General features: G+C 40.4%; 1 protein-coding gene across 8 annotated transcripts in view; it reads right to left on the bottom strand.

The window, feature by feature from the left end:
• The window catches only part of PPP4R1 (protein phosphatase 4 regulatory subunit 1), an 87,329-nt gene that overhangs the window by 47,041 nt on the left and 14,297 nt on the right, over positions 1 to 25,991 (bottom strand). For 3 of the 8 annotated variants that reach the window (XM_084618173.1, XM_084618172.1, XM_084618175.1), the window contains 2 exons: positions 17,486 to 17,621; positions 9,716 to 9,822 (listed from right to left, as the gene is read on the bottom strand). In XM_084618173.1, coding sequence (XP_084474299.1) covers positions 9,716 to 9,822; positions 17,486 to 17,621 — 243 coding nt within the window. Of the gene's footprint in view, positions 1 to 9,715; positions 9,823 to 17,485; positions 17,622 to 19,561; positions 19,596 to 22,248; positions 22,268 to 25,991 lie in introns of those variants that run through there. The other 5 variants (XM_084618174.1, XM_084618177.1, XM_084618178.1 and 2 more) reach the window with 3 other exon arrangements.

Below are 25,991 nucleotides of genomic sequence, written 5' to 3' on the forward strand. Positions count from 1 at the left end.
AAGACTCTGCTGAACTGGGACTCAGGAGGTGTGAGGGGGAAACTGTGCCTAGGAGTTGGAAGGGTGGGACTGGCTGGTCAAGGAGGCTGGGAACTCGGTGGAGATGGGGAGGCTAGGACTGGAAGCTGGTGATGGAAATAAGAGATGACGACTGGGAGTGGGAGATGGACACAGATTTGGATGAAAAGCGTACGTGGAGATAAGGAGGGATATTGGGACTGGCTAGACAAAGCGAATTGGAACAGGAACCAGTCGGGGGGATCAGGGGGGCAGGAGAGACGATGGAGACGGAAATATTTTTTTTTCCACAGGACCACAACCTCATTCAGTGCACAGGAAGGTACTGCTCTGGAGAAGAATCAGAGCTGTGTAGTAAAGAAGACTTGTCTGTCGGATCCATGCCTCATTTGTTGCAGAAGATGGAAAGCATGTAGTGAATACAGCAGATCGCAGGCAGAGAAAGTATGATCTCATGGTTAAGGCAGTTGAATGACATCTTGGGAAACTGGTTTCTTTCCTGCCTCTGCTACAGAATTTCTATGTGATGCTATGCAAGTCACTTAAACCAAAATATCCGCAGCTTGCCACTAACTGAGTGTTCTTCATTTTGTGGGTGCCCAGCTCAAGATCCTGGGTCCAGATCTGCAGAACTGCTGAACACTCACAGCAGCAACTGAAGTCAATGGGAGCTACGTTTTCAATATATAAAGTGCTATATAATGCTAATTATTCTGGAAAACATGGTCCTATTGGCTACCAAAAATGTTCGGATACTTAATCTCTTCAGGCCTCAGCACCCCATCTGTAAAATGGGACTTGATACTATGCCCTAACCTCCCAGGGTATTGTGAAAATAATAATATAATATAATAATATATATATTATATATATATTATATTAATTATAATATAATTATAATTATATTATATATATATATAATAATATAATATAATAAATTTGTTAATATTTGTGAAGCACTCAGAGATTATAGTTATAAGAGTCATAGATAAACCCATGATAAAACTAAAAATTCTGTATTCAGAGCAGGGTTTCAATAGCCACACACGATAAAGCAAAATACTGAAAATCTTCTCATTAAGTTAGCACCACTTTATTCCGTGCTCTGAATGAGGCAAGGATCCTGTAGAAAATATAGTATGTGATCATGTAATTAAACACTGTATCAAAATGTCCATGCACGAGGGGGACAAAATAAGGTTGTTCAGGCAGCCTTAATTCTGGCATTTCCTAATTTCGGAGAGCTTGACTTTACAACCTTAATAATGCTCTTTTAATGTAGTTTTGCATGTAATTAAGTGTAATCATTTAACAGCATAGTTAATAATTAAATATACATCATATATACAATACTATTTCTATGCGAGAACCTTAAACTTCTAAGTTCCCTGACACTCATGTTTAAGGTCTCAATTCTACAAAGCACTTAAGCACATGTTTAAGTGCCTTGCTAAAAATGGACCTAGATGCACAATCTCAATCTTACATTAGTACAGCTTTTTGCATTATAGTTCCTAAAACTGTACTAACAAAAACAATACCAAAGATGAAAAGACAAAAATATCCACCCCTCCCTCATTCTCCCCACTTTCACTTCTCTGCCTCCTCCTCCTACTACTTAACTTTGTCCTATGGCAGCCTAAAGATAGATTTCTTTATATCACAGTAAACTGCAATGGCTGTTATTACTATTTCTATAAAATACAAACCAATTTACCAAACAGAACCAAATAGTAACCAAACAGAAACAAATAGTTTAGTCATCATCACAAATTAAGATTATGGAGGCACTGGCTAAAGTTATTACTCAGTTAGACTGCAAGGTCTTCAGGACAAGAACCATATCTGTGTTTTATGTTTGCACAGGGCTTAGTTCAACGGGCCCAGTCTGCTAGGTGCTAACACAATACAAATAAATAATAAAGTTGGGCTGAGATTTTTATTTCAATCAGCATTAAAAATTTCTACTTCAAACTTTAATGATTGCATTTAGACTCCAAACAACACAATAAATCTGCAGAGGATGATTACATTTTCCATAACATTTGTTTAGAAAAATAATTCTCTACCTTTGTCAGGGGAAACATTTTAAAATGCTCCTTTTTTAAATTTTGTCACCTGAAAGTATATCTTTATGAAGTGGGTTTTTTACCCATGAAAGCTTATGCCCAAATAAATCTGTTAGTCTCTAAGGGGCCACTAGACTCCTTGTTATGCTTTATCCTAATATCTCATAGATTGGCTACTTTTCAAGCTTTACACTTAAGTCTTTTATATTTATTTTTCTCATTTATCAAAACTCAATTTAGCTCCACCAAGCTCTCATGTGTTCTGCAGCTGTTTAGTCATGGAACTGTACTCCAGAATTTAAATTTTTTAAGTTGTTTCTAATTTTCCTGGATGTGAACTTGACAAGATGATTCAAGTGTAAACTGATATAGTTTTGTCCTCCCCAGTTTGCAAACCGCCTTCTACAATTACAGTAGAACCTCAAAGTTACAAACAGACCAGTCAACCACACAACACACCTCATTTGGAACTGCAAGGGTGCAATCAGGTAGCAGAGGACCTCCCCCCCCCCAAAAGCAAATAAAATACAGTACTGAGTTAAACATAAATATTAAAAAAATAAGGGAGAGCAGCATTTTTCTTCTTCATAGTAAAGTTTCAAAGCTGTATTAAGTCAATGTTCAGCTATAAACCTTTGAAAGAACAACCATGTTTTGTTCAGAGATACAAACATTTCAGAGTTACGAACAATCTCCATTCCAAAGGTGTTTGAAACTCTGAGGTTCTACTGTACTCTGCAAAGTGTGAATTGCCCCAATCATCTCAAATGAGTTGGGAATGTTGACACTGCAATATCCTGGGAACCACACTACACTGCATAGAACACTGTAATTCTCATTTTTAAATCTGAATTAACTATTTCACCATTGATCATTTTAAACAGAAACATTAATCTAAAGTGCTTATCCCAAAAGCCAGAAGTGACTTTCACATCTCCTTATGACAGGTTTCAGAGTAACAGCCGTGTTAGTCTGTATTCGCAAAAAGAAAAGGAGTACTTGTGGCACCTTAGAGACTAACCAATTTATTTGAGCATGAGCTTTCGTGAGCTACAGCTCACTTCATCGGATGTGCCTCAACTGGTCCCTCCTACTGAGCAGCCAAAAAGCTCCAGTGTTCCCTAACAACTTTTACAACGGAGTTGGGTATTAACATGTTAAATCAATGCACATGCCCAGTGACCCGATACTTGTTCACACAGACTTTAACATTACACATATGCCAACAGGAAACATATCTTAACCTAGCTGAGGGTTAGGTTCTGATTGCATTGTGGTTATGAGGCACTGAATGTGTGCACCGTAGTTATTTATGTGTTGCACTGAAATGGAGTTGTGGACCAGAGGAGTCTTAGGGTTTGTCTACAAGGGGAAACTGACTGGCGTAGCTATTCTGGAATAACTCCCCATGTGGATGTTATTGTGAAAAAAACAGTAACTTCGTTCTGGAATAGCGTCCACATGAAGAGCTTTTTCACAATATCTATACCGGTCAATATCTCCCATATAGGTAGATGCAGCGTGAGTGTATTTGGTTATCACGAGGTTTGGGTGGTAATAATGTATGAGAACTGAAGTTATTGTAGGTGTTAATGCTGCCACAACTGGTGATTTCCTTCATCTCTGTTGAAGAAACTCATTTGAAAACTCTTAACTCCATGTAATTAAGTTTTTTGCACAGGATATATTTATTGATTTGCATAAAAGCTTCTGTTCTTAATTAGATACCATCTTCTGATGAAACACACTTATCAAACAATGCTGGTTTGTGTGTGTTATGTATTCGAAGGCTGGCTAGGCAGTGTGGGGAGAAAGACGACACCTCTTGAAAGTACCTCTCCCTGCACAACCACCACCGATGTACTGAGCTTCACATTAAGATGTATAAAATTTCCAGCACTGCAAATCACAATGGCCACTTGTCAAGAGCCTGAGGGCAGAATCTAATTTGCATATATATTTATATCGTTTACATGAACTGTGTCAGTTTGTATTGTGCCATGATACAGTTAGACTAATAAATTTAATCAAATCTTAAAGCTTTATTCCCTACTCTCCTTCAATCTGGTATACACTCTCTTTCATATACCATTTTCCTCCTCTTTCTTTCCAATACTCTCTCTCCTCTTCCTTCCAACTCTCTCCCATTATACTTCTTAATCCCCACCCTGCCTCTTAATCTCTCACTCACTTCCCCCATCCCTTTCATCTGTCCCTCTATCCCACACAGACTTTGCTAGGGCTGTATTCAATAAAAAAAAATGGACTAGGTGAAAGTCTATCGCAGCCTGAAGACAGAGCTTGCTCCTTTCTTTTCAGGTATGCCATCAACACAGACAAGACCTCAGTCTGCTCCTTCAGGCTGCCAGCTGTGATGCTTTGCTCTTTCCACATGCCTTGCTAACCAACCGGGAGTGGACCAAACTAGGGACTACCAGTTCAAGGAGAGAATTTTTGCTAGTAACTACCAAGTGAGAGGGACTTTTGGCAGGGGAAGGAGATGCTGAAGCAATTAGGGAAGGAAGAGGACTTTCTGACAAGTTGAAGATGGAGTGTAAGGGTGCGGAACTGCTGGCAGCTGGGATGGGGACACATAAGCACTTCAGTTATTCCAAAATCTTAAGGACAATGTGAGCTGCAGACTAAAAGAAACATTACTAAGCTGTCAGCAAGCTATGAATCAGTATCTCAACTGTTACTTAAAGTGGGCTTTTCAACATTACTTTTGACATCCATACATGTTTTCAGAAATATTTAGTGTCATCCCATAAATCTGCTTAAGAAAAAACTCTGATAGTCATTTCTGAGTATAGCAATTATATGCACAGTATGCACAAATCTGGAATGATGTCAGACAAGTTATTTATATTCGGCTTACTATATGTTACTTGATTAATTATGGTTAAAAGAATTCTAGGCTTGATTACAGCCTCAAAATTAGTCTCATGATAAGTTTTTGGAAAACGTTAAGTTTATCAAGTAAGTTGTATTTGAGACAGATGTATGTAGAAAACTAACTAGTTCATCACTCTGGTGACAGTGTTCTAACAATCTCGGTGTTTGGTGAAATATATAATATCTTTCCAGCAGGAGACTTTCATCTCCAACCTGCCATTCCCCCCATAGCCCTTTAAAAAGGTTTATTACATTAGTAGTTTTTATAATACCCTAAATATACATGGTACTTTCCAAAAATAGACTAAGATACAGTCCCTGTCTTATAGATGTTACAACTGAAAGGGGCCCAGTGCTACAGGCATTCTGCAACATTCACAACAACTTCAATGGGAATTGAAACGTTAACTTCAAAAGGGAGTTAATGGCACTCCATGGACACTGGACCTGCAGCATCAGGCTCCATGTTTGATAAACGAAACATAAGATGTTACAAAAATAACAGAGGTAGGGACAGTATCATGATTATTGATGAGGTAGAGAAGTACAATTATCCCCATTTTACAAAATGGCAAAAGGAGGCACAAGTGACTTGTCCATGCCCACAACGGAGACGGTGGCAAAGCTGGGATGTTACCCCTGAATCCCAGTCCAGTGGCTTCACTGCAATACTAACTTTCACAAGGGTGAATACATTACACTTTACAAGAGTGTTGGGAGGACAAATCAATTAATGGTTGTAAGGCACTCAGATGCTATGGTGATGGGCTTCACATAAGTGCATATGTATACACAAGGCAGATTCATGTTTCCACATTAACTGCTATTCGCGCTTTTTATTTAAGAACTAGGGGAACAAAAGCTGAAAAGTAGCGAATTCGGAAGAGGAAATACGTTTACCACACAAAGTATAATTAGTCTGTGGAACTCTTTACCACAAGTTGTCAGCGAGGTCAAGAGCTTAGCAGGATACAAAAAACAAACTAAATGTTTGTGTGTGTAACAATACCTTCTGCCCGACACACACACCCTCCCCACAATTATGGTAGTAAATATTAAAAAAAACAAAAAAGAACTTTGGAAGGAATAGAAACCCTCAAACTTTGGGACGGACACCAAACTCTAAACTACTGGGGGTTAGGAGGAAACCTTCCTTGGGGCAGATTAATACACATCTGCCTACTACCCGGTTTCCTCCTCTAAAGCAGATGTTACTAGCCGTTGGAGATAGGATACTGGACAAGACAGATCACTGGTCTGATCTCGTATGGCAATTTCTGTGTCCTTAGAGTAAGAATTTTTATAATAAAAATCATATTTTTACTCATTATTCTTGTACTCAAATGCAGGCACACAGCTGAACCATTTTGGTTCAAACTTTAAAAAAACCTAGAGACCATGACTAGAAAATTTCAGCCCAATAGCGGACTTAACATTAGAAGTATCTAAAGATATGGGTTTGTAATGGAAGTTATTAGACAACCTTAGTATAGGTCAGTAGTTCTTTTGTACTGGTGACCCCTTTCACATAGGAAGCCTCTGAGTACGAGCCCCCTTATAAATTAAAAACAGCTTTTTATATATTTAACACCATTATAAATGCTGGCGGCAAAGTGGGGTTTGTGGTGAAGACTGACAGCTCGTGACCCCCCCCCCCATGTAATACCCTCGCGACCCCCTGACGTGTCCTGACCCCCAGTTTGAGAACCCCTGGTATAGATGTTTCTAGCACTCCAGCTGTAATACCTATATATTGATTACCAATAGCTAAGGCTACGTTTTAGTCACGGGTATTTTTAGTAAAAGTCATGGACTGGTCATGGGCAGTAAACAAAAATTCACAGCCCGTGACTTGTCCAAGACTTGTCCTATTTACCCCTAACTAAGCTTGGGCTGGGGGACCGCAAGTGCTCTCGGGAGGACGGTCTGGGGGTGCTGCAGGTGATGCAGAGGGGGAAGCGACTGGTGGGTTGGCCCAGAACCCCTGCTGGTGGGGAGGCAGGCAGCAGTGCGCGGCCAGGGATCCCCCACTGATCCTTCGGGGGGAAGAGGGTTGGCGGGGCTGGCAGATTCCCTATCTGACTTTGCTCATCTCCCCAAAAGTGGATGGGATGTCCCTGCAGCTCCTAAGAGGAGGGAAGGCTGGGGGCCTCAGCTCACTGCCTCCGCCCCAAAGGGGCGCAGTGGCCTAAGAATGCCCCAGCAGTGGCCGGTGTGGTTGGCCCAGGGGCTATCTGATCTGCTTGGGCAGCCCTGAAGCTAGCCACGCTGGCCGCTACAGAGGTCACCGAAAGTCACGTAAATCCTCCGTGATAGACACACAGCCTTACGAATAGCACTGGTGGGGGACTCTCACTCAACTATGCAACATTCAGTGCAAGTCCCTGTTTCTGCCTTCAAACTTAATTATACAATATACACACAATAAAAAGAACTGCCTCAGTTTCTCATTTGAGCCAGCTGACAGATGGTAAAAATCAGAAGAAAACCAATCATCATGGTTCAAGTGTGACAGTGATGGAAATCAGCTGTCAAAAAATGAGAAGTTGTCTACATTAGTTTAGTCTAATCTCGCAGCAGTTCACGTGCTAATGGGCTTTTCTTGATACTTAGGCTTGGTTCTGGTATAATTCTAACAATGAAGCCAGAGTACCACCAGATAAGAGATTTGAGTCAAACTAAGCAAGTCCAAAGCACAAATAAATTAAAATTTTCAATTGTTTATAAGTTTTACAAAGCAAGTTTAGAAAATAACTTAAGTCACAAAAATACCACTTCTTACCATACAAAATTAGTAATTTTATTTAATGCTGCAGTGTAGATTGAAAAGATACAAGTATTTATACTCTCTTTTACCAGCTTCATCAAGACAGATCTATTTCCGTTTGTAACTAGTTTTGTTTTAAGATGCACAATGAATGTTCAAATTGACTGTCTTAAAGAAACAGGTTACGGCCTGATATTACAGCTGTACCATGCATGAAACTCACAATGAAGTTAATGGCAGTATTATTCACAGAGCAGCTGCAGAATCAGGCCTACAGTATGACAAAACTAGTAGCACTGGAAACTGAAATTTTACAGTGCACAAAAAGCTTGAAATGCTGCTTTTGCTAACTAGCCAAATACCAGTCCAGACCAAAAATACACTACTCTTGCTATAGGAAACAAAGCAGATTTGAGCTCAGGTCTCAGTACTCCATCTTTCTTCTACAAACGGATATGTCAAATTGACAGTTATGCATGAAAGCTTTAGGCTGAAAACTTGCTCATCACTATAGCAATAAAGACTGCTGATATTACTGCACAAAATGTACATAGCTCTTCATGAAGCTATTTTCCCCCAGATACATCTGTCCTATTTTCAGATATGCTGAGAACCCAAAATTAACCTGAGGGCTTACGAGATGCTAGTGCTCAGCACAGTTGGAAAAACAAAAATAGGCAAACTGCTGCTATAGATACATAGATTTCAAAAGCAAAACCAAATCGGAAAGTGTCCAAGAAACAATGGTTTACCACTATTTTGTATATATTGAAATATATATATATTTTAAAATAGCACGATCATCTTATTATTACTCAGAATGGCTACTTATCTGTCAATAACATTTGCTCATATAAACATCAAAAACATGCATTATAAATTAACATGGTAGCCCTTGGTAGAACTATTTGTCTTGAAAAGCATGTGTTCTGTGATTCTGGAAGAAAGAAAAGGAGTAAGGGAGATGAAGACCAAAAGCAATTTTCTCCTCATGTTAGATCTACACAGGTTTCTCAAACTCCCATAGCATTCCTGCTGTAAAGTATAAATAATGTTTGTGCCTCCTGTGATGTCAGGCCTCTCTTGCTGCTGAAATCATCCTCCTCTCTTGTTACTTCAACCGCAGCATCACCTCTCCAGATGTGAATATCTCCATAACTTTCTGTTTCTTACCACATCAATTTCAATATACACATCCTCACTTAGAAAGCCTTACATATATTTTACTGCACCTACTTCCCTGCTCTCATTTTTCCTTATTCAACCCCATCCCCTACTCTCTTCCCACTCCTTTTGCCTCACTATTCCATTTTCTTCCTTCTATGCTTGACTTCACATCTCAAACATCCAAAAGTATCAATATGCTCCATCAGCAAAGCCCTCTCCCCACCTTCAAATTCCTCCTAAAGCCCCTACTACTACAAGAAAAAAAAATCCTTCCTTCCACCCTATCAACAATTCTCATGTCCTCCTTTACTTCAGCAGTTTGTGGTATAATGTGATTGATTTGACCAACATAGGGCCTGAACCTGCAAGACCTCTGCCTGTGAAACTCCTATTGAAGCCTATGGGAGTTTTGCACAGAAGGTTTACAGGATTAGGCTCCCTTCAATTGTCAGCTCTTCAGGGCAGAGAATGTATCTTCATCTACAAATTGCAAAGTACCATGTAAATTTGGGATACCTGATTACATAATATAAACTTTTGTTGAGATCTACTAATGAAAAGCACTATAGATGAGTTACGAATTATTAGCTGTTTTCGTAAAGTGCTACTGAAACAAGCAGCAGGGGAGGGGAAGAAAGACTCCTGAGGAAAAAAAAAATCAAAAAAAAAAATCACAAAATACATTACGGAATTCTGAAGGCCTATTTTAAATATGGAAGGGGAAGAAAAACACACTGATCTAATGTTAAAAGCTTTGATCTTCCTCCATTAGCCCATTAGGATCTTTCATACTACATACCTGAATCATCAGCTAATCTGCTGATTCTCTCCAGCACAGCAATACAATCTCTCTCATCATCGCTGACTTCCTTCAAAGTGTCCAGCAAACTTCGAGCCACCATTTGCCTAGTTCATAAGAGAATAAATATCATACAATTTTTGGAAGCAGTAACTTAACATTTTTGATTACTCAATATTTTTGGGGGTGAACAAGTTTTCTAACCAGACCATAAAAACGGATCTAAATAATTTTAAATTAATAACTTTAGTTAAAATAATCTTAAAAATACCCTAAGGATTTTTAGAGCTATGATAAATATCTGAACTATTAACATTAAATGTAAAAAGCTGAATTAATGTTAATATCCTTCAATTTACAAGGACAAGGGAAATCAAAGGGGACGTCAACAACCTGGGATTATTCCCCATCCTCCAGGTGCGGGGGGGTGAGGGGGGGTGGTGTTGACAGAGTCAGATTTTCGTCCTCAACTCTGAGCTCCCCTACTTGGCTGAGGCAAGGTGAGGCGAGACTCTTGCTTTTAAACAGTTTTTGATACAACTCCAGGTTTTATTTCCACTAATGAAAGTATGAGAACTCAGTAAAGACTAACTATAGCCAAATGAAAGATAACCAACGCTGCATTTTGTACCAAGTTATATACATGCACCATGAAAATAAAAACGGAACACATGTACAGCTCTGTTTATGCTTGAATAAGAGATATGAAGCATTCATGTAAATCAGAACCACCTTATCCACTACTTTTAACTCATGACATTTTTATACTGAACCCAAAACATCTCAATATTGACACTACAGACTAGACTAGAAATTTAAAGGACAAGATCCAAGTTTTAACTAAAATTGTAATTTGTTAGTGACATGGATGGCTCTAAATGGGATGTGTTCAGACAACATGGTTAAAGACTGGTTAGTAATTGTAGCCACTACCAACTTTCCTCCTTGTAAGCAGGCTACTCTGGCATATGATTTTCTTTCTTAAACCAGTTTCACACTTTTTGGCAGTATAGATGGGATATACACAACTATCACAAGTTTGGATGGTCCTCTCTCTCTCTATATAGTAAGAAAACCCGGACAAGAGTGCATTGCCCCCACAGGCTGCTTGTTCTTTGTGCATGTCCTTCAAGCTACCTATCCCATTCCTGACACAGTAAGGGATAACCACCTAGATATTCCCAGAATGGACTGGTACAAACATAGTGATGTAGGTGTGGACAGAAAGTTTGTTGACAAATGGGAGGGCCAGGAAAAAATTCAGCTGTGCAGACAATTCAACCACATAATTAAAACTAGATCACATAAGTGTGTCACACACTGGTTGTATTTCTCACATACACAGGGCCTTAGGAACTTTGCAATTCATTTAACTGGAGCCAGGAAAATACAGACCATTTCCATGAATGTAAAGCCTCAACATTAACAATCATTTAAAACTTTCTAGAATTAAAAGTGGTAAACTTTTCCACAATATCAAAAGTAATCCATCCACATTACACACTAACCATCTGCAAAACTGTTTTAAATGAAAAAGAATCTTTTAAGAAACTATTTTCTTGTATATTTTCTTTAAAAATACAACAAACTGTAGAAACTCTTCACTTTTTCCAAGTCTGCTCTTGAAATGAGATCACCCATGCCAAGTTTCAACCTGGAAAAAGTGTTATACATCTCTAAATAGAGAAACAGCTAATAAAAATATGCTCATTGACTATAGTGGAACAAAAATATTCCAGCTTGATCAGGATTCATGGTTCGTTCAAACTTTTTATAATCAAATGACCAGAAGTATCTATGTAGTGCTCATAAAAGGGTAAATTTACCCTAAAAACTCAGCTTTTGCTTAAGAAACTCTGTGAGGGATATAAATGACCTCCCTTTCTTTAACTAGCAGGCAAGCAACAGGCTTCACCTGCCATCGCCCAGCCCTACCACTGCCACTCTGTATCCTTTCCCCAAGGTTTCATTGACCACTGGAACCCTGGACAGAGAATCATAGGGAAAGAATGATTACTTTCCCTGCAGTGCATGGTTCTTCAATATATTGTACTCAGTGTGGATCCTACTGTAGAATGGACATGCACCTCATGCACAAAAGATTAATATCTTCTAAATAGCTCGGTCCTTTGACACCATTTATGCACCCTATGCCTCCCTGTGGTCCCACACAAGGGCATAAAGGGAAGGACAGCCAAGACCCTCCCTCAATTCAAAACCCATAGTTGCTTAGGACTCCCTAAAGTGGGTATTGAGGATGGGTCACGAGAGCCACGCTGACTACACCTTGGGAGTGGGATGGACTCACAGTCACTGTAGGTAAGTAACTGTTCATTCTTCTTCAATTATGTGTAACTGGTGACTGGAAAGCAGTGGCCTCACTGGATGGTGGGAACGAGGAATTTCAGCTATATTACTCAAAATAATGATTGAAGTGCTGCTCTCCCAAACTCAGCATCTGACCTAGTTGCTAAGTCAAGGATGTAATGTTTGACAAAGGTCAGGGAGTTGCCCAATGTTGCTACCTTGCAGATCTCAACACATTCCTGAAGCAGGCAGAAGAGAATGCCTGTATCATGGTGGAGTGAGCCTTGACATTTGGAAGAGAGGGTGGCCAGAAATCTGATAAAAAAAGATGGAAATACTGTGCATGATACATACAGATTCTCTATGATGAGATGGCCTGGCTTTTCAAAGGGATGGACGTAACCAGAAAGAGGCAAGGGGATAGGCTTAAAAGGCTTGGCCCTGTCAATATAATAGAGTATGGCTCTGGAAATGTTCATAGTACTTAGCTTCTTTTATCCTGTATCCAGTCAGATTTTGGGCAGACTGATTGATTGAATAGTTTAGGTGGAATTCTGAGACCAATTTAGGAATGAACCTGGGATGCAGATATAGCACAATTTGTCCCTGTGAAAGGACATATAGGCAGGTCCAAAGTCGGATCTCTAACCAGTGGTTAAGCATGCAGAAGACTTTTGAGAAACTTGGATACAGTTGGGGGTACAATGGAGCATGACTGAACCACAGAGTGATGTACTGATATTCTTGCGAGGTGAACCATGAGAGCAGGCCAGCATGCTTTAAGTGTGGCATGTAGTTGACAATCTTAGGTATCGGGGCTTCTATCAGGTCCAGACTGCATTGGACTGTCCATATGGAGAACTTCTTCCATTTCAAAGAGCACCTCTTTCCTGTATATGACTTTCTGCTCTGTATGAGAATTTCCTGAATTGCTGGAAGCAGTCTTTGTCATCAGTGGTCCATCAGCCGATATTCAAGTCATCAGGTACAATGACAGTAGGCGTGGGTGCAGAATCTGACCACGATTCTGTGATATTATGCCTGGGCAGCCTGGGAGATGGATGGAGTGCCAAATGGACACCTGCAATAGGTCTGAAAGCCAAAACTGCTTCAGCCAGTAAAGCATTCTGAGGATGAATGTGGCCTTGCTCCTTCTGACCTTGGCTATCAACCTGGGGATCGGGGGGAAAATTGGCAGAAGTAGATTCAGGACTTGAGTCTATTGTTGCAGGAAGCAGTCTGGCAATGAAACAGGGCATTTTATTCCTCTGGAGCAAAAAGTTTGGGTATTTGGCACTGTTCTTGGTGGTGAAAACATCAATGGTAGAAATCTCAAATTGACCAAATAGCAGCTCTGTGATGGATTTCCACAGCAACCACCCATTGTTGGCTACTGCAGGTCTGCTCAAGAAGTCTGTTAGGTTGTTGCTGATTTCTGGAAGAGAATGAGCCAATGGAGTTATCCCATTTGGGCAGCATGTCACGGCTTGATGGCTTCCTATCAAAGGGGTAATGAACCAGCTCCTCCCTGCGTATTTACATAGCGTATTGAGCATCAAGATCTGTACCACTGAGTTCCATAGGAGAGTAGAAAATGCCATACAAGCCAGTCTATGGGCATAAGCTCCAGGATGTTTATGTTTCAAGTCATCTTGGGACCAGGTTCCCTGGACCTACAAATGGTTTAGATGGGCTCCCTATCCTGTTCCTGGTGTGTCTGTAATGAGTATCATTGTCAAAGGGGGCAGAGTATTGAACTTCCTTTCGTTTGTTCTTGGGGTTTAACCACCAACTGCGCTCTCTCAAAACTTGGAGTAAGACTGTGACCCTCTTGCTCATGTGTGTTTGGACAAAAAGTACTATCCCCTCAGCCAACGTTGTAGAGACCAAAGGTGAAGTTTGGAAAGTGGTGTCATTTATGTGCACACCAACGAGTGGCCTAGTAGACCTCAGCAAGTCTACACTGTCATAACTGGACTTGACTTTAGGTTGTTTATTATTGATCAGAAAGAGTGGAACCTGTCCTTTGGAGATAGGCTTTCACCAATGGAGAGTTGATTGTAGCTCGTATGAACTCTATCATTTGTGATGGAATGAGACAAAATTTAGACTCCTGCCTCTGATCAGCCAATTGTCTAGGTACAGGTAAACATGAATGTTCTCTCTCCTTATGTGTACTGCTGCTAATACCATTAGGCAATTTGTCAAGATCATCGATCCCATGGAAAGTTCAAATGGCAGTGCCTTGTACTGGTAATGGCTGGGGCCCACTGTGCATCATAGGTACTTCCTATGGATGGCTACATGGAAGTATATGTCCTGTAAGTTGAGCCGCTAATCAGTTTTGAGCTTGAAGAGATGGAATGAGGAAGGTAAGTTTTAACATCCTGAACCTGAGGTAACGTATGTATTTGTGGCGTCTCCACAGATCTACCACAGGACAAAGAGTCACTCTCTTCAGAAGAAAGAGGAAGCACAGAAAAAGAAGCCTCTTCCCCTGATTTGAGTTGCACCTCCTTTGGCTCTTAGACAAAGCAATTAAACCACTTCTGCCTGCAATAGGTTCTTGTGAGAGAAGTCCCTGAAGAGGGAGAGGGAAATGGGGTGGAGGCAGGCTAAGGAATGAAATTTGATAGAAACCATCACCAACAACTAACCTAAAACCCTTCTTTCTGGTGGCAGACCACGGCTGGTGCAAGGAGCAAGGTGGTTTCCAAAGGTTACGTTCACTAAAGTTGCTCTGATGTGGCTCCCAACAGTCCTGTCAAATATGCTGATGTGCCACTGGTGCAGAATGTGTCACTGAGAAGAAGTAGACTGACACCTCCTGATGTATCTGGGCTATTTCCTGGGTGGATAACTGGGCTCTCTAATGCGATAGGACAGGCTCTTCAGTCTCATCCGAGGTGTGTAACAGTATGGTTTTTGATAAAAAGACAGTGCATAGATTCCAAAGGGACGCACGGTAGCCTTTAAAGAATTCAGATAAATTGTCTGCGTGACCGCTGAGCAACTCCATCCCTTCACAGGATAGGTCCTCTATGGTGGCTTGCACTTCCTTTGGAATTCTTGACGCCTGAAGCCCTGAGGTCCTTCTTATAGTGACTGCCACAGCTGCTCCGATGAACACGGCTATTCACAAGACTCCTATCTTGTGCACACAAGGCAAGTACGCACCTACAGTTGGATCCACAGTTATATACTCGAAGGACCTTAGATAACTTTACTCGGGCATGCCAAACTCCTCTTAACCGCTTGCCGATTTGGAACCAGCACCAAGACTTCTCCACAGAGCACAGGTGATGCAGAGACTTCCTATGCACAGCCATTTTATCCCTTTCTTCCCCTAATTTCTATCACAGGGTATAAGTGGTGCAAGATTCTTTTACCAGAGCTTTGCATAAGAAATGAATGTCATCCTACAAGTACACATTTAGAAAAAATAAAGGAAGGTTAGAAAAAAGTTGCCATTTGCTTTCTGCAGGCATTCTAAATCACGATTTGGAAGATTTTTCAAATTTGCAAAAAAATAGGACTTGAAACAAGCAAATTTACTACTAGTAATTAAAATATTTGTCAAACAAAGAAACAAACCTAAAAGAGTTTCTGCATCAATTCCCAATTTTACACTGAACTTCAGTGTACCACTACGAATGGAAAGATTAATACCCACACACACACCCCATCCCTTGGCAAATATCAGAAGTGATTATAAAGTAGATTAAGACCCCTAACACTGGCTTGAGAACAATGGTAAATCTATAACTCCAACTTCTGTTGACATCATTTCAACACACCTTTCTAATCTAAACTCTGAGTCTATGTTTTGAAAATAAAGTATACTTTAGCAGTCTTTCCTTAGAAATGGAATAATTTTCATTTGAAATGTATACACTTAATAACATTAAATTACAGTTATAAGAAAATGTACTTATCAACCTATAATGGGGTCACAGGGATGAGAGAGAAATAAACCCATCATGCATGTGTAGGGAAGAAGGCAGTTTGAAAGGAAACAAAGAAAGAAAAGATTACTTTATTTTATTAAGTGGAGGTGAAAACCTCCTGAGAATGCATGTGGGGGGAAAGTTAAGAATTATTCCTGTTAAGTTTGAACCTCATAGTCTTGACATTTACAAAAGTTTTGTTTTCCTCACTAACTGTTTTTTTTACATATCACAATAAAATACGATAGGCCTTAGAAAGTTTATTTAAAAAACTACTACTTTGGTGATCTGCTGATTCAACCCTCAATTGCAAAACTGTGAGGAAACATTGGGTGTCAGGGATTTCTCCACAGAAGTAAACCTAAACACCACGAACTATTAAATGCAAGACACTTGAAGAGGAAGAAAATTTTTCAGTTATAACAAGCTAAACCTTACCAAATTAGAACATTTAAAAACTTTAGTTCAGTCTGAAAAATGAAGGCCCAGTCTGGTAAATTGGGGGCATGTCACTTTTAGGGACTATTCACATGCTTAATATTAAGCACGTGTAAATCTTTAAAGGACAGGGCCCTAAATACCAAAATTAACAGTCTAATCTGCAATGTGACTGAAAAGTATATCAAAAGCAAGCTTAAAAATTAAGAACTGCACATAAACACGTTATTAAAGGTAGTTTAGGTTTAAAATATAATCTTTATTACAATAAAACACCAAAAAACACTTTTACAGTAACTTATATTAATAGAAAAATGTTCATGATCTTTTAAAATTCCAACAAAAAGAGGTTTCGGTTTGGACTCAAACATTCCCTTGCAGCATGTGAAACCCAAACACTAGAGCATGCATAATACTATTGCACAAAAACCAGAACATGGAATAACTAGTCCACTTGCCTCATCATCAAACACACAGTGGGAAAAATAAACCAAGCGCACAAAAGGGGGAAAAGTAAATTAGATTTTTAAAATGTTTTCAGTTTTAATACCCTAAAGAAACAGTTCCCAAACTGTGGTCTGTGGATTACCAGTGGCCCACAGGATACTTGATTGTCTGCTGAGAGCCGACAGGTCACAAGACACTGGCGCTCCTTGTTTGCAGCTGCTATGTTTCATTAAATAAATAAATATTTTCCTAGAATACCTTTTCCACATAAATTATGACAGCCTCGTGGCAACTACTGCTATGTGATTGTTAATGGGAGGTGAAGTATCCACAGGAACCTATTAGGATATGGTCCACTTTATGAAAAACTTTGAGAATCTCTGAGAATTAAGGTTACTTAACAGGTAAAAAACAAAACAGGTTTTGGTTTTGTGCGGGGAGGGAGGGTGAAGAGATTTGTATGTGGAGGGGGGATTAACGTATAAATTTTAACCTGACAATGTACTTTTAAAAGAAATTTTTAAAACATTTACATGTCACACAGATGAACTCTAATCAGATATCTAAATCAGATTAGTATACAATATGCACCTTGTTCTTTAAACAGAAACAGGACATTTAAAAAGCATACCTGTTAAATATGTTCTCACTTGCAGCGTACTTGTCCAGTCTTCCCAAAGGCGTCAACATTTCATCTTGTGAGACAAAGTCCAGGGCTGAAGGTATAATAATCACATCAGACTCTGAGCTGTAGTCATCCACACCAACTATCAGAGACATCAGAAATATTCCTTATAATCACAATACTTTAACACTAAAATGATGCCCTTGTCTGAGGACAAGCAAGTCTAGGCAAGAATCTCTGTCTCAGATAAATATATACTGAACCACATTTTAAAAATACTCTCATTTTCCTTTACAGTCATTTTCCTTCTATGAAGCCCTCTTTGAATAGGTCAGCGTTTAATCTCAAAACCTATTTGCTTCAACTTGCATGCCATTGCTCCAACTTCCCAAGTCTGAAATGTCACAAAAAGTTTAAAGCTGCAGTAGTTACACAATATTCCTATTTGCATACATCAAATGACTCTTGACTAATCCTCTGACTCTTCAGTCAACTCAACTTTTTAAATACATCTAGGATTAAATATTTCAGTTAAAATCTGTAACTATTGAAAGGTGTAGTTTTTGCAGGCAGTGTACATCTGGACTAAGAAGCAATTAAATATTAATGCAATTAAAAATAAGGTCTACTAAGCACAAAACATAAATGCACATAAATGAAAGTTGAGCACAAAAATGAACTTCAAATATGTGCTGTAACATTATAGTCCGATATAAAATCTAGAAAATATTTCCCAATGCGTCTACTTCTCTACAGAAAAATATACATCTGAAACATTAACTGCACATACACGCACACTTCAATCTGACAAGCAGCTTTATGCAGTTACATACCTGCATCCACATGCAGCCTCAGTAAAGTTACTGGGGCTGTGCATGGGAAGTTCTGCATGGAGCTGAGTGAAGGATGTGGCTTAAGCTAAGTCTCTGAATGTGTATAACTCTTCTTAGGGTATGTCTACACTATCCACTGAATCAGCAGGCAGCGACTGATCCAGCGGGGATCAATTTATCACATCTAGTCTAGAAGTGATAAATCGATCCCCGAGAGCTCTCCCGTCGACTCCCGTACTCACTCCACCACTGCGAGAGGCGCAGGAAGTCGAAGGGGGAGCGGCAGCAGTCGACTCACAGTAATGAAGACACCACAGTGAGTAGATCCAAGTACGTCGACTTCAGCTACATTATTCATGTAGCTGAAGTTACGCAACTTAGATCGATTCTCCCTCCACCCCAGCGTAGACCAGGGCTAAGTTAACTGAAGATTCAGTATAACAGACCAAGGACCCAATCCTGTAATCTTTACTTATGTGAGTACTCCCACTGAGCTCAAATGAGACTACTCTTATACCAAAAAACTGCAGGAACCCCAGGTCAAAAGTGTTACCACTGCAGGTCTGACATCACAGCACTGTATAACTACTTCCCAGTCTGTCTGGCTATTTAAGTTCTGCCATATAAAATGTTCAAGGCTAAAAACTTGGTATATCAGTTTAGGACTATATTTTTTAAAAGCAAAATCAGAAAAATAAACACACTCCTCTACTCACTTTTAATAAAATCATACTCTGGGTATGTCTACACTGCAATTACAAACCTGCAGCTAGCCAGTGACAGCTGACTCGGGCTCATGGGCTCAGGCTAAGGGCCTGTTTAATTGCAGTGTAGACATTCGGACTCAGGATGGATCCTGCACTGTAGGACCTTTCGAGGTGGGAGCATCCCAGAGCTCAGGCTGCAACCCAAGCCTGAATGTCTACACCACAATTAAACAGCTCCTTAGCCTGAGCCTCACAAACCCAAGTCAGCTGGGGCAGGTCAGCCGCAGGAGTTTAATTGCAGTGCAGACACACCCTAAGAGTTCTGAAAGTTAGCATTTCAGGCATATAATTTCTTTTCAATATTCCAAATGCATGTATCCGTAATTTTCTGAATTGAATCCTTACACATTTTAGTTTTCAAAATGTACCTTCCTTAAATACCACACTAGAATATATTATTTTAACCTAAGGGAGTGATATTTTAGAACCTAATGATATTTACATATGAAGAAACATTGTTAAGTCATGTACCCATTCCCTACCTGGGTAATAAATTGCCATTCTGTAATTGCTACAGAAGGTGATGATGAGGAAATATACATGAAAGTTAATGGATGGATGAGCAGCAAATATCCTGAAAAAAAAGCAAAGTGGCCAAATTCTACTGTAGCTGGGAGTCAAACGTATGGGTTTCTTAAGGGAAATCAGGGAGAAAGGAAGAAAATAAGGTTTTGGTAGGGAGGCAGCTGGCAACCAACTTACTAGGAGATCTAGTGCAGTAGCAGCGGAGGAAGCATGGAGGGAAAGGTGGTGATAGAGTTGCAGTTAGAGGATAAGAGAAGACAGACACTCTGCAAACATGAAGTCAGACTGTGTGGAGTGATACTGAACTACTACTCAAGAGAGCGGCTCAGGAAAAGATCAGCTGTGTAATCAAATGACTGCAGCACAAAGGGAAAACACTTAGCAACCTGTTGCTTACACAACTAAACAGGCACTTGGGGAGGGCAGAGGTGGTTGAGATTTAGGATGTGTCTTCACTACCAATGTTAAAACACGTGCTTTAACGTGGCTGTGCAGTCCCCGCACCAGCGCTGGGAGAGAGCTTTTAAAAAAGAAAAAGAAAAAAAAGAACCACCCCCATGAAGGGATTAGCTTCCAGCACTGGTGTAGTCTACACCTCCACTTTACAGCACTGAATCTTGCATCACTCAAGGGTGTGTTTTTTCATATCCCTGAGCAAGAAAGTTTCAGCGCTGTAAAGTGGTGGTGTAGACAGGCCACAGGGTCTCTTTTGGGAATAGGTCTTTTTCTTCACTGGGGGATAGGAGAGGAAGAGAAAGTGTACATGAGTTAACCCAAGGTAACCTTAAACTTGGCCTGCTAACTCAGGTGAAAACTACAAACTACCTTGTCTTTGTTATGATTTTCCTCACCTTAGTTTATTCAAGTTAAGACTACACCTTTTTTCATAGTGAAGATAAGGCCTGTGAGATTTTGTTTTCTAAGGATTGCCCAACGCATAGTTTTTATTCCAATTTAATTATATTGGTTTAGACCTAGACACCCAAGAAATAAGACATACCAGAATAAGCCCCTTTATACCATTATAACTATGTCCACATTACTGGCTGCATCAATTCAATTATATTTGTCTCTAAACTAATACAGTTAAATCAGTACAAAAGCTATGGGTAGACAAGCTCTTACTGACTGTTTAAGTTGGGAGGCATTTGTTTCTCTTTTCATGCTATGCATTATATTTTTAACAGATGCTTGGATGCCTAGATCCTGGGATACGGGGTATTACATCTAAACTGAAATTAAAAAAACTACTAGAATGCTCCATTAATATGGCAAGTCATAGCTGAAGCGATTAAGTGTGAATTCTTGTGAATCTGAGTAGTCAGTGCCTTTGTATGTTGCACTTCATACACAAAAACCATTATAAATGCCAAGAATTATGGAGGCATGGTAGCAATAACAAAGTTAAGACTGTGTGAAATTTTCCCTTTGACAGATTTTAAAACCTTTTCTGTAGCTCAGTGTATTTGCTCTCTCCATAAAAATTAAAAAGGGGATGCAGTCTTTGAAGTTACCTTGGATTTTTGAAGGTACAAATGAGCACTGACAAGTGATCCTGGGACAAGTAATAGCCCACAGAAAGTCTCTGTGACAGGGCAATTTTCTGCAATATCCTTGAAAAACCTTAGTGAACTAAGCTTAGCAATCTTCAGAATCCATTGTATTAACTTCAAAGGTTATATATTATTGTGTGTCTCAATAATCAAAGGACTATATTGAACAATGTCACAGACAAGAATGGTCTTTTGCAACAATGTGTGTGAAGTGGGTTTCCTGGGAAATATGTAAGAGAAGGTGAATGCATATCCCCATCTCCAGTTATGCAAAAACCCAGCCTTTCATAGCTATGCCCTGAGGAGTTGGCCTTAGTCTCCTGATCACCTGCTACAGGAGGCCAGGATCAAAGGCCCAAGCTGTATAAGGAAAAGACTGAACTACTCAGGGTTGTGCTAGTTCTGAGCTAAGGCTGTTTTGAATTTGTAATCAAACCCCACAAAGCTGTTTTCTTGTGAAGGACTGACGCCTATCAGACTCCTGGTAAGCTTATTAGAATGCATGTACATATTTTTTATTGTTTTAATAAGTTTTCTCTGTAATGCTTTCACCTTAAGAATAAATGTTCTTCCTTCTAAAAAGAGTTGTGTGGTAACTTGGGACTGCTGGCAATTAGTTATCACAGCCTTTGAAAAGAAATCAGAGAGCAGATGCTGGCTGCTTGAGGCAGTCTGTCTTGCTGGGGATATCACAGTGTAGGCTGGGAACTGTGCAATCTGGAAAAAAACCAGGTCAGGAGGGAGGGAGACGTGTCTCTCTGTCCAAGAGAGTTAATGGCTGAGGAGACAGGAGTCTAGAGTGGGTACCCTTTGTTGATCATGGAGGGGAATATAGGTGCCGGTACCCTGAACTGTGACATCCTCCCTTTTCTGAAGCGTAGGTCTCCATGCTCTCTAATTTTGAACAACCACAGTCTTTGTAATTACCAAACTGCCCCAAACACATGCTGGTCTCCTCTATTCTACAGTGTAGAAGACATTTCTATATACAATATTTTTGACTTTTGGTTTTGGTTTTTAATTTGCCTAATTTGCAACAGATACTGGGAACCTTGCCAAGAGAGGTTGGCTGATTTTACCAATTGCAATACCTATTTCCAGCTGTCCACAAACTAAGGCATCAGTTGCTTGGATAAGTTCCTACTCCTTTGTCCTGTTTGGAGGAAGCAAAGGGATGATCTACACATACGCTGCAGCACGTCTGGTGAAAACGCTCCATGCTGATGGGAGAGAGCTTCTCCTGTTGGCATAATAAAACCATTTTTGTGAGAGGCAGTAGGTATGTCAGCAGGAGAAGCGTTCCTGGGGACACAGCACTGTCCACATTGGCGCTTATGGCTATGTAACTTACCTCACTCAGGGGGGTAGTTTATTCACACCCCTGAGCAACGTAAGTTATGCCGACCTAAGCTGTAGTATAGACATAGCCAAGGAGGCACCCTTTGGAAGGGAGTATTTGTACCTGAAGTTGTCTTAAGTATAGAGGTTTCCACTAGAGCTGGCCAAATCACAGGATTTTCAGTTCACAGGAAATCTTCTGTTTTTTAAAACAAGGTTTCACTACGATTCAGAACAAAACCACATTTTTCTAAATTTGCCACAAACAAGGAATTGTGAAAAAATTTCAGTTTGAAAACATCAAAACATCTGCTCCCTAGGATCCCCTCACAGTTGTTTAGTGAAATTGATATTCTTGCCAGTTTCCCTGCTACAGCAGCATTGAAAATCAACAAGAATGTCAATTTCACTCAGCAGCTACTAGGGGCTCTGAGGCGCCAGGTGGTGCCAGCTGGCAGAAGAGTCTGGAAGCCCTGGGGTCCCTGGTCTGAGGAAGTCCACGCGGTGGAGCTAGCCAGGAGCTGCAGACCCTGGGAGCCCATCCCAGGATTTCCAGGCTCATGCTCCTGTGGCAGCAGGCCTGGAAGTCCTGGAAGGGTAGGGTTGCCCTGAAAATACAAACCCTGGACGACTGGAGTCCCGGGCCTCAGGCAGCCCAACACATGGGATCTTGCTGTCTCTCCGGCTCCTCTGGAGCTGGGGGGAAGGCAGCAGGGAGGCAGAGTGCCCTGGGCTCTCCTCCTGGCAACCATCAAGTTTTTTGTCAATTTCACTGATAGAAGATGAAATTGACAAGAGCTATCATTTCAATCCTCCCCCATCCCCCCCCCAAAAAAAACAAAACAAAACAAAGCTCTTTGGTAAAACTAAAATTTTCTCGTGGAAAAATTTGGTTTTGCAAAAAGGGCATTTTTCATAAGAAAATCATTCTGAGGGAAAATGTTCAACCAACTCTAGCTCCCAGCTCTGCTCCTAAGATACGTTTGTTAGCCAACAAGTCATTTATGGTTTTACCAGCTAGTAGTGTTAGCCCAGTGAGGGCTTCTCAGACCAGCACAACAGGCACTGCTGCAAAGGAGTCTTCATTTGTACCCACTACTTCTAGAAGGGCTTTATGGTGGGGACAACAAAGGAGGACCACCCCTGGCCACTATATGTCCACTTATTCCACACACACCCAACTCCGAGTGCCTCCCCACTCACCCCTCATCCCTGCTCTCTACATATTCCAATCTCAAAAACAACTTAGCCCTACCAGCCGCGCTCCTGATAAAAGTCCATCTCGTTAACATCCTCAAGTCCATCCTCGTTAACAGTCCATCCTCAAGTGCTGCATAGAACCAACTTACCAGTGGGCACAGAGGAAAAAGATGTGCACCACTACTACGGTAATAGCTCCAACTTTTGAGGGCTCTGGCTCTCCACAGGTACTGCTAGAAAAAAACCCATCATTCTGTTGTCTGAATGCCTTTCAAGAACTGCAGCAACAATCATTTTTATCAATTAAAGAGCAAGAGCCAAGCATTCATCCTGGCCTCCATTTTGAGAAAAATACTTAAGAAATGGCACTGGCATTCAAGGACTTATGGGTCTCTTCTTGCCACAAATTTTCTAGTCACTGCTTATCAGGGAGTTGTGCCAAAAAACAACAGGATTAGTTTGGGGTCACTGCAGCTCCAATGGTGCAGTACAGAACCATGGATACAGCAAAAATTCAAATATAGCAGAAGTGTAGATACTGCACTGTTGGTACTTAAACCAATGCCACTCCACCAACTGAGTAACCAATGGTGCAATTATGGTCATTTATTGCTAACGTGGATGGGACAACATAACTCTAAGGCCAGGTCTACACTCAAAATCTGAGTCCACCCAGCTGTCACTCACGGGTGTGACAAATCCACCTAACAAGCACAGTAGATAGTGCTAGGTCGACAGAAGAATACTTCCATCGATGCAGCTACTGCCTCTCAGGGAGGTGGATTAAATACACCCCTGGAAGAACCCCTCCCGTTGCTATGAGTGTCTACACTGAAGCGCTGCAGCTGTGCTGCTGTAGCATTTCAAATGTAGACAAGCCCTACCTATGCTAAGGAATAGTGTTTTAGCCTAGCCCAGGTGAAAAGATGCAGCAGGGTTCTTCCAGCTGATAGGAGCTGTCATGCCATCTTTGACTACATTTAGGAAATCAAAGCACTACTGGAAATGGCTTTCAGAAAAGGTTCACTCAAACAGCTAATGAAAACAGTTTAAATACTAATACACTAGACAAACAGCTTAATGCCTTTACAGAAAGCATGTTTGAACCAGGATGGAAACTTGGGTGAAACATGGTTAAAGGTGACCTTCAAAAGAAGAAAAAATGTTTTAGCTTGTGATCTTTGCTTCTTGATGATGTATAAAGACAGAATGAAGAGTGTTTTTTCTTTGAAATGAAGAGTGTTTTTTCTTTTTTTTGAGGGAGGAGGGGGCAAAGGGGGATTCCTCCCTCTCTCTCCTTTAAGGGTAGTATGAAACTGAGGAAAAGCTTCTGCCTGTTTGTTACCAAGGCTTTGTCTACCCCCATAAGACTCTATGCCAATTACAGTACTCACGAAGTTATGACAAGACAGAGACAAACCTCAACAATTAAGATAGGGAAAGAAATTTTAGTCAGAGCTTGTCTACACTTGAATTGCTGCAGCTGCACCACTGTAGCGCTTCAGGGTAGACACTACCTATGCCTACAGGAGTGGTTCTCCCATCAACATAGGTAATTCACCTCTCTGAGAGGCAGTAGCTAGATCAACAGATCCGATTAAGTGAGCTGTAGCTCATGAAAGCTTAAATAAATTGGTTAGTCTCTAAGGTGCCACTAGTACTCCTTTTCTTTTTTCTTAGATCAACAGAAGAATTCTTCCCTTAACCTAGCACTGTCTAACAGGGACTTAGATCACCTTAATTACACTACTTAGGGGCATGGATTTTTCACACGTCTGAGCAATATAGTTATGGTGACCTATTTTCTTGTGCAGACCAGGCCTTACTGTTCCAAACTCCAAAATACCCAATTAATTTGCACCCCTGAACATCCACATCACACTTAAATGACAAAGTTACCAAAAAAGTGAGACGTTTGCCCAAAGGCTTGACATCAATTGAGTGTTTCTTGGAACTGTCAATAATATTAGCATTTAAATGATTTCAAACAACAGCTAATCAAGGTGAATGGTGAGAGTCAGAAGGTATGAGAAAATAATGGTTTCCAAGAAGCAGTTATGGTCTATCATGTCAAAAATCTAAATCCTTAGCAATACCTAAAAGAGAAGGTAGTTTGAGTCACTTTGTCAATTCACAGACTAAATTGTCAAGAACTAGCATACTAAGAAGAACCTGTCATAACTGTCAATTTAAAAAGAACCAAGAAAAGTACTGAGCTCAAGAGTTTCAAACTCATTCTGCACTGAGGGCTAAATTATGGTCCATCAGCCAGGTTAGAGATTCAGAATTACATAAT

Source organism: Lepidochelys olivacea (assembly GCF_965140295.1).
Source record: "Lepidochelys olivacea isolate rLepOli2 genome assembly, chromosome: 2".
NCBI lineage: Eukaryota > Metazoa > Chordata > Testudines > Cheloniidae > Lepidochelys > Lepidochelys olivacea.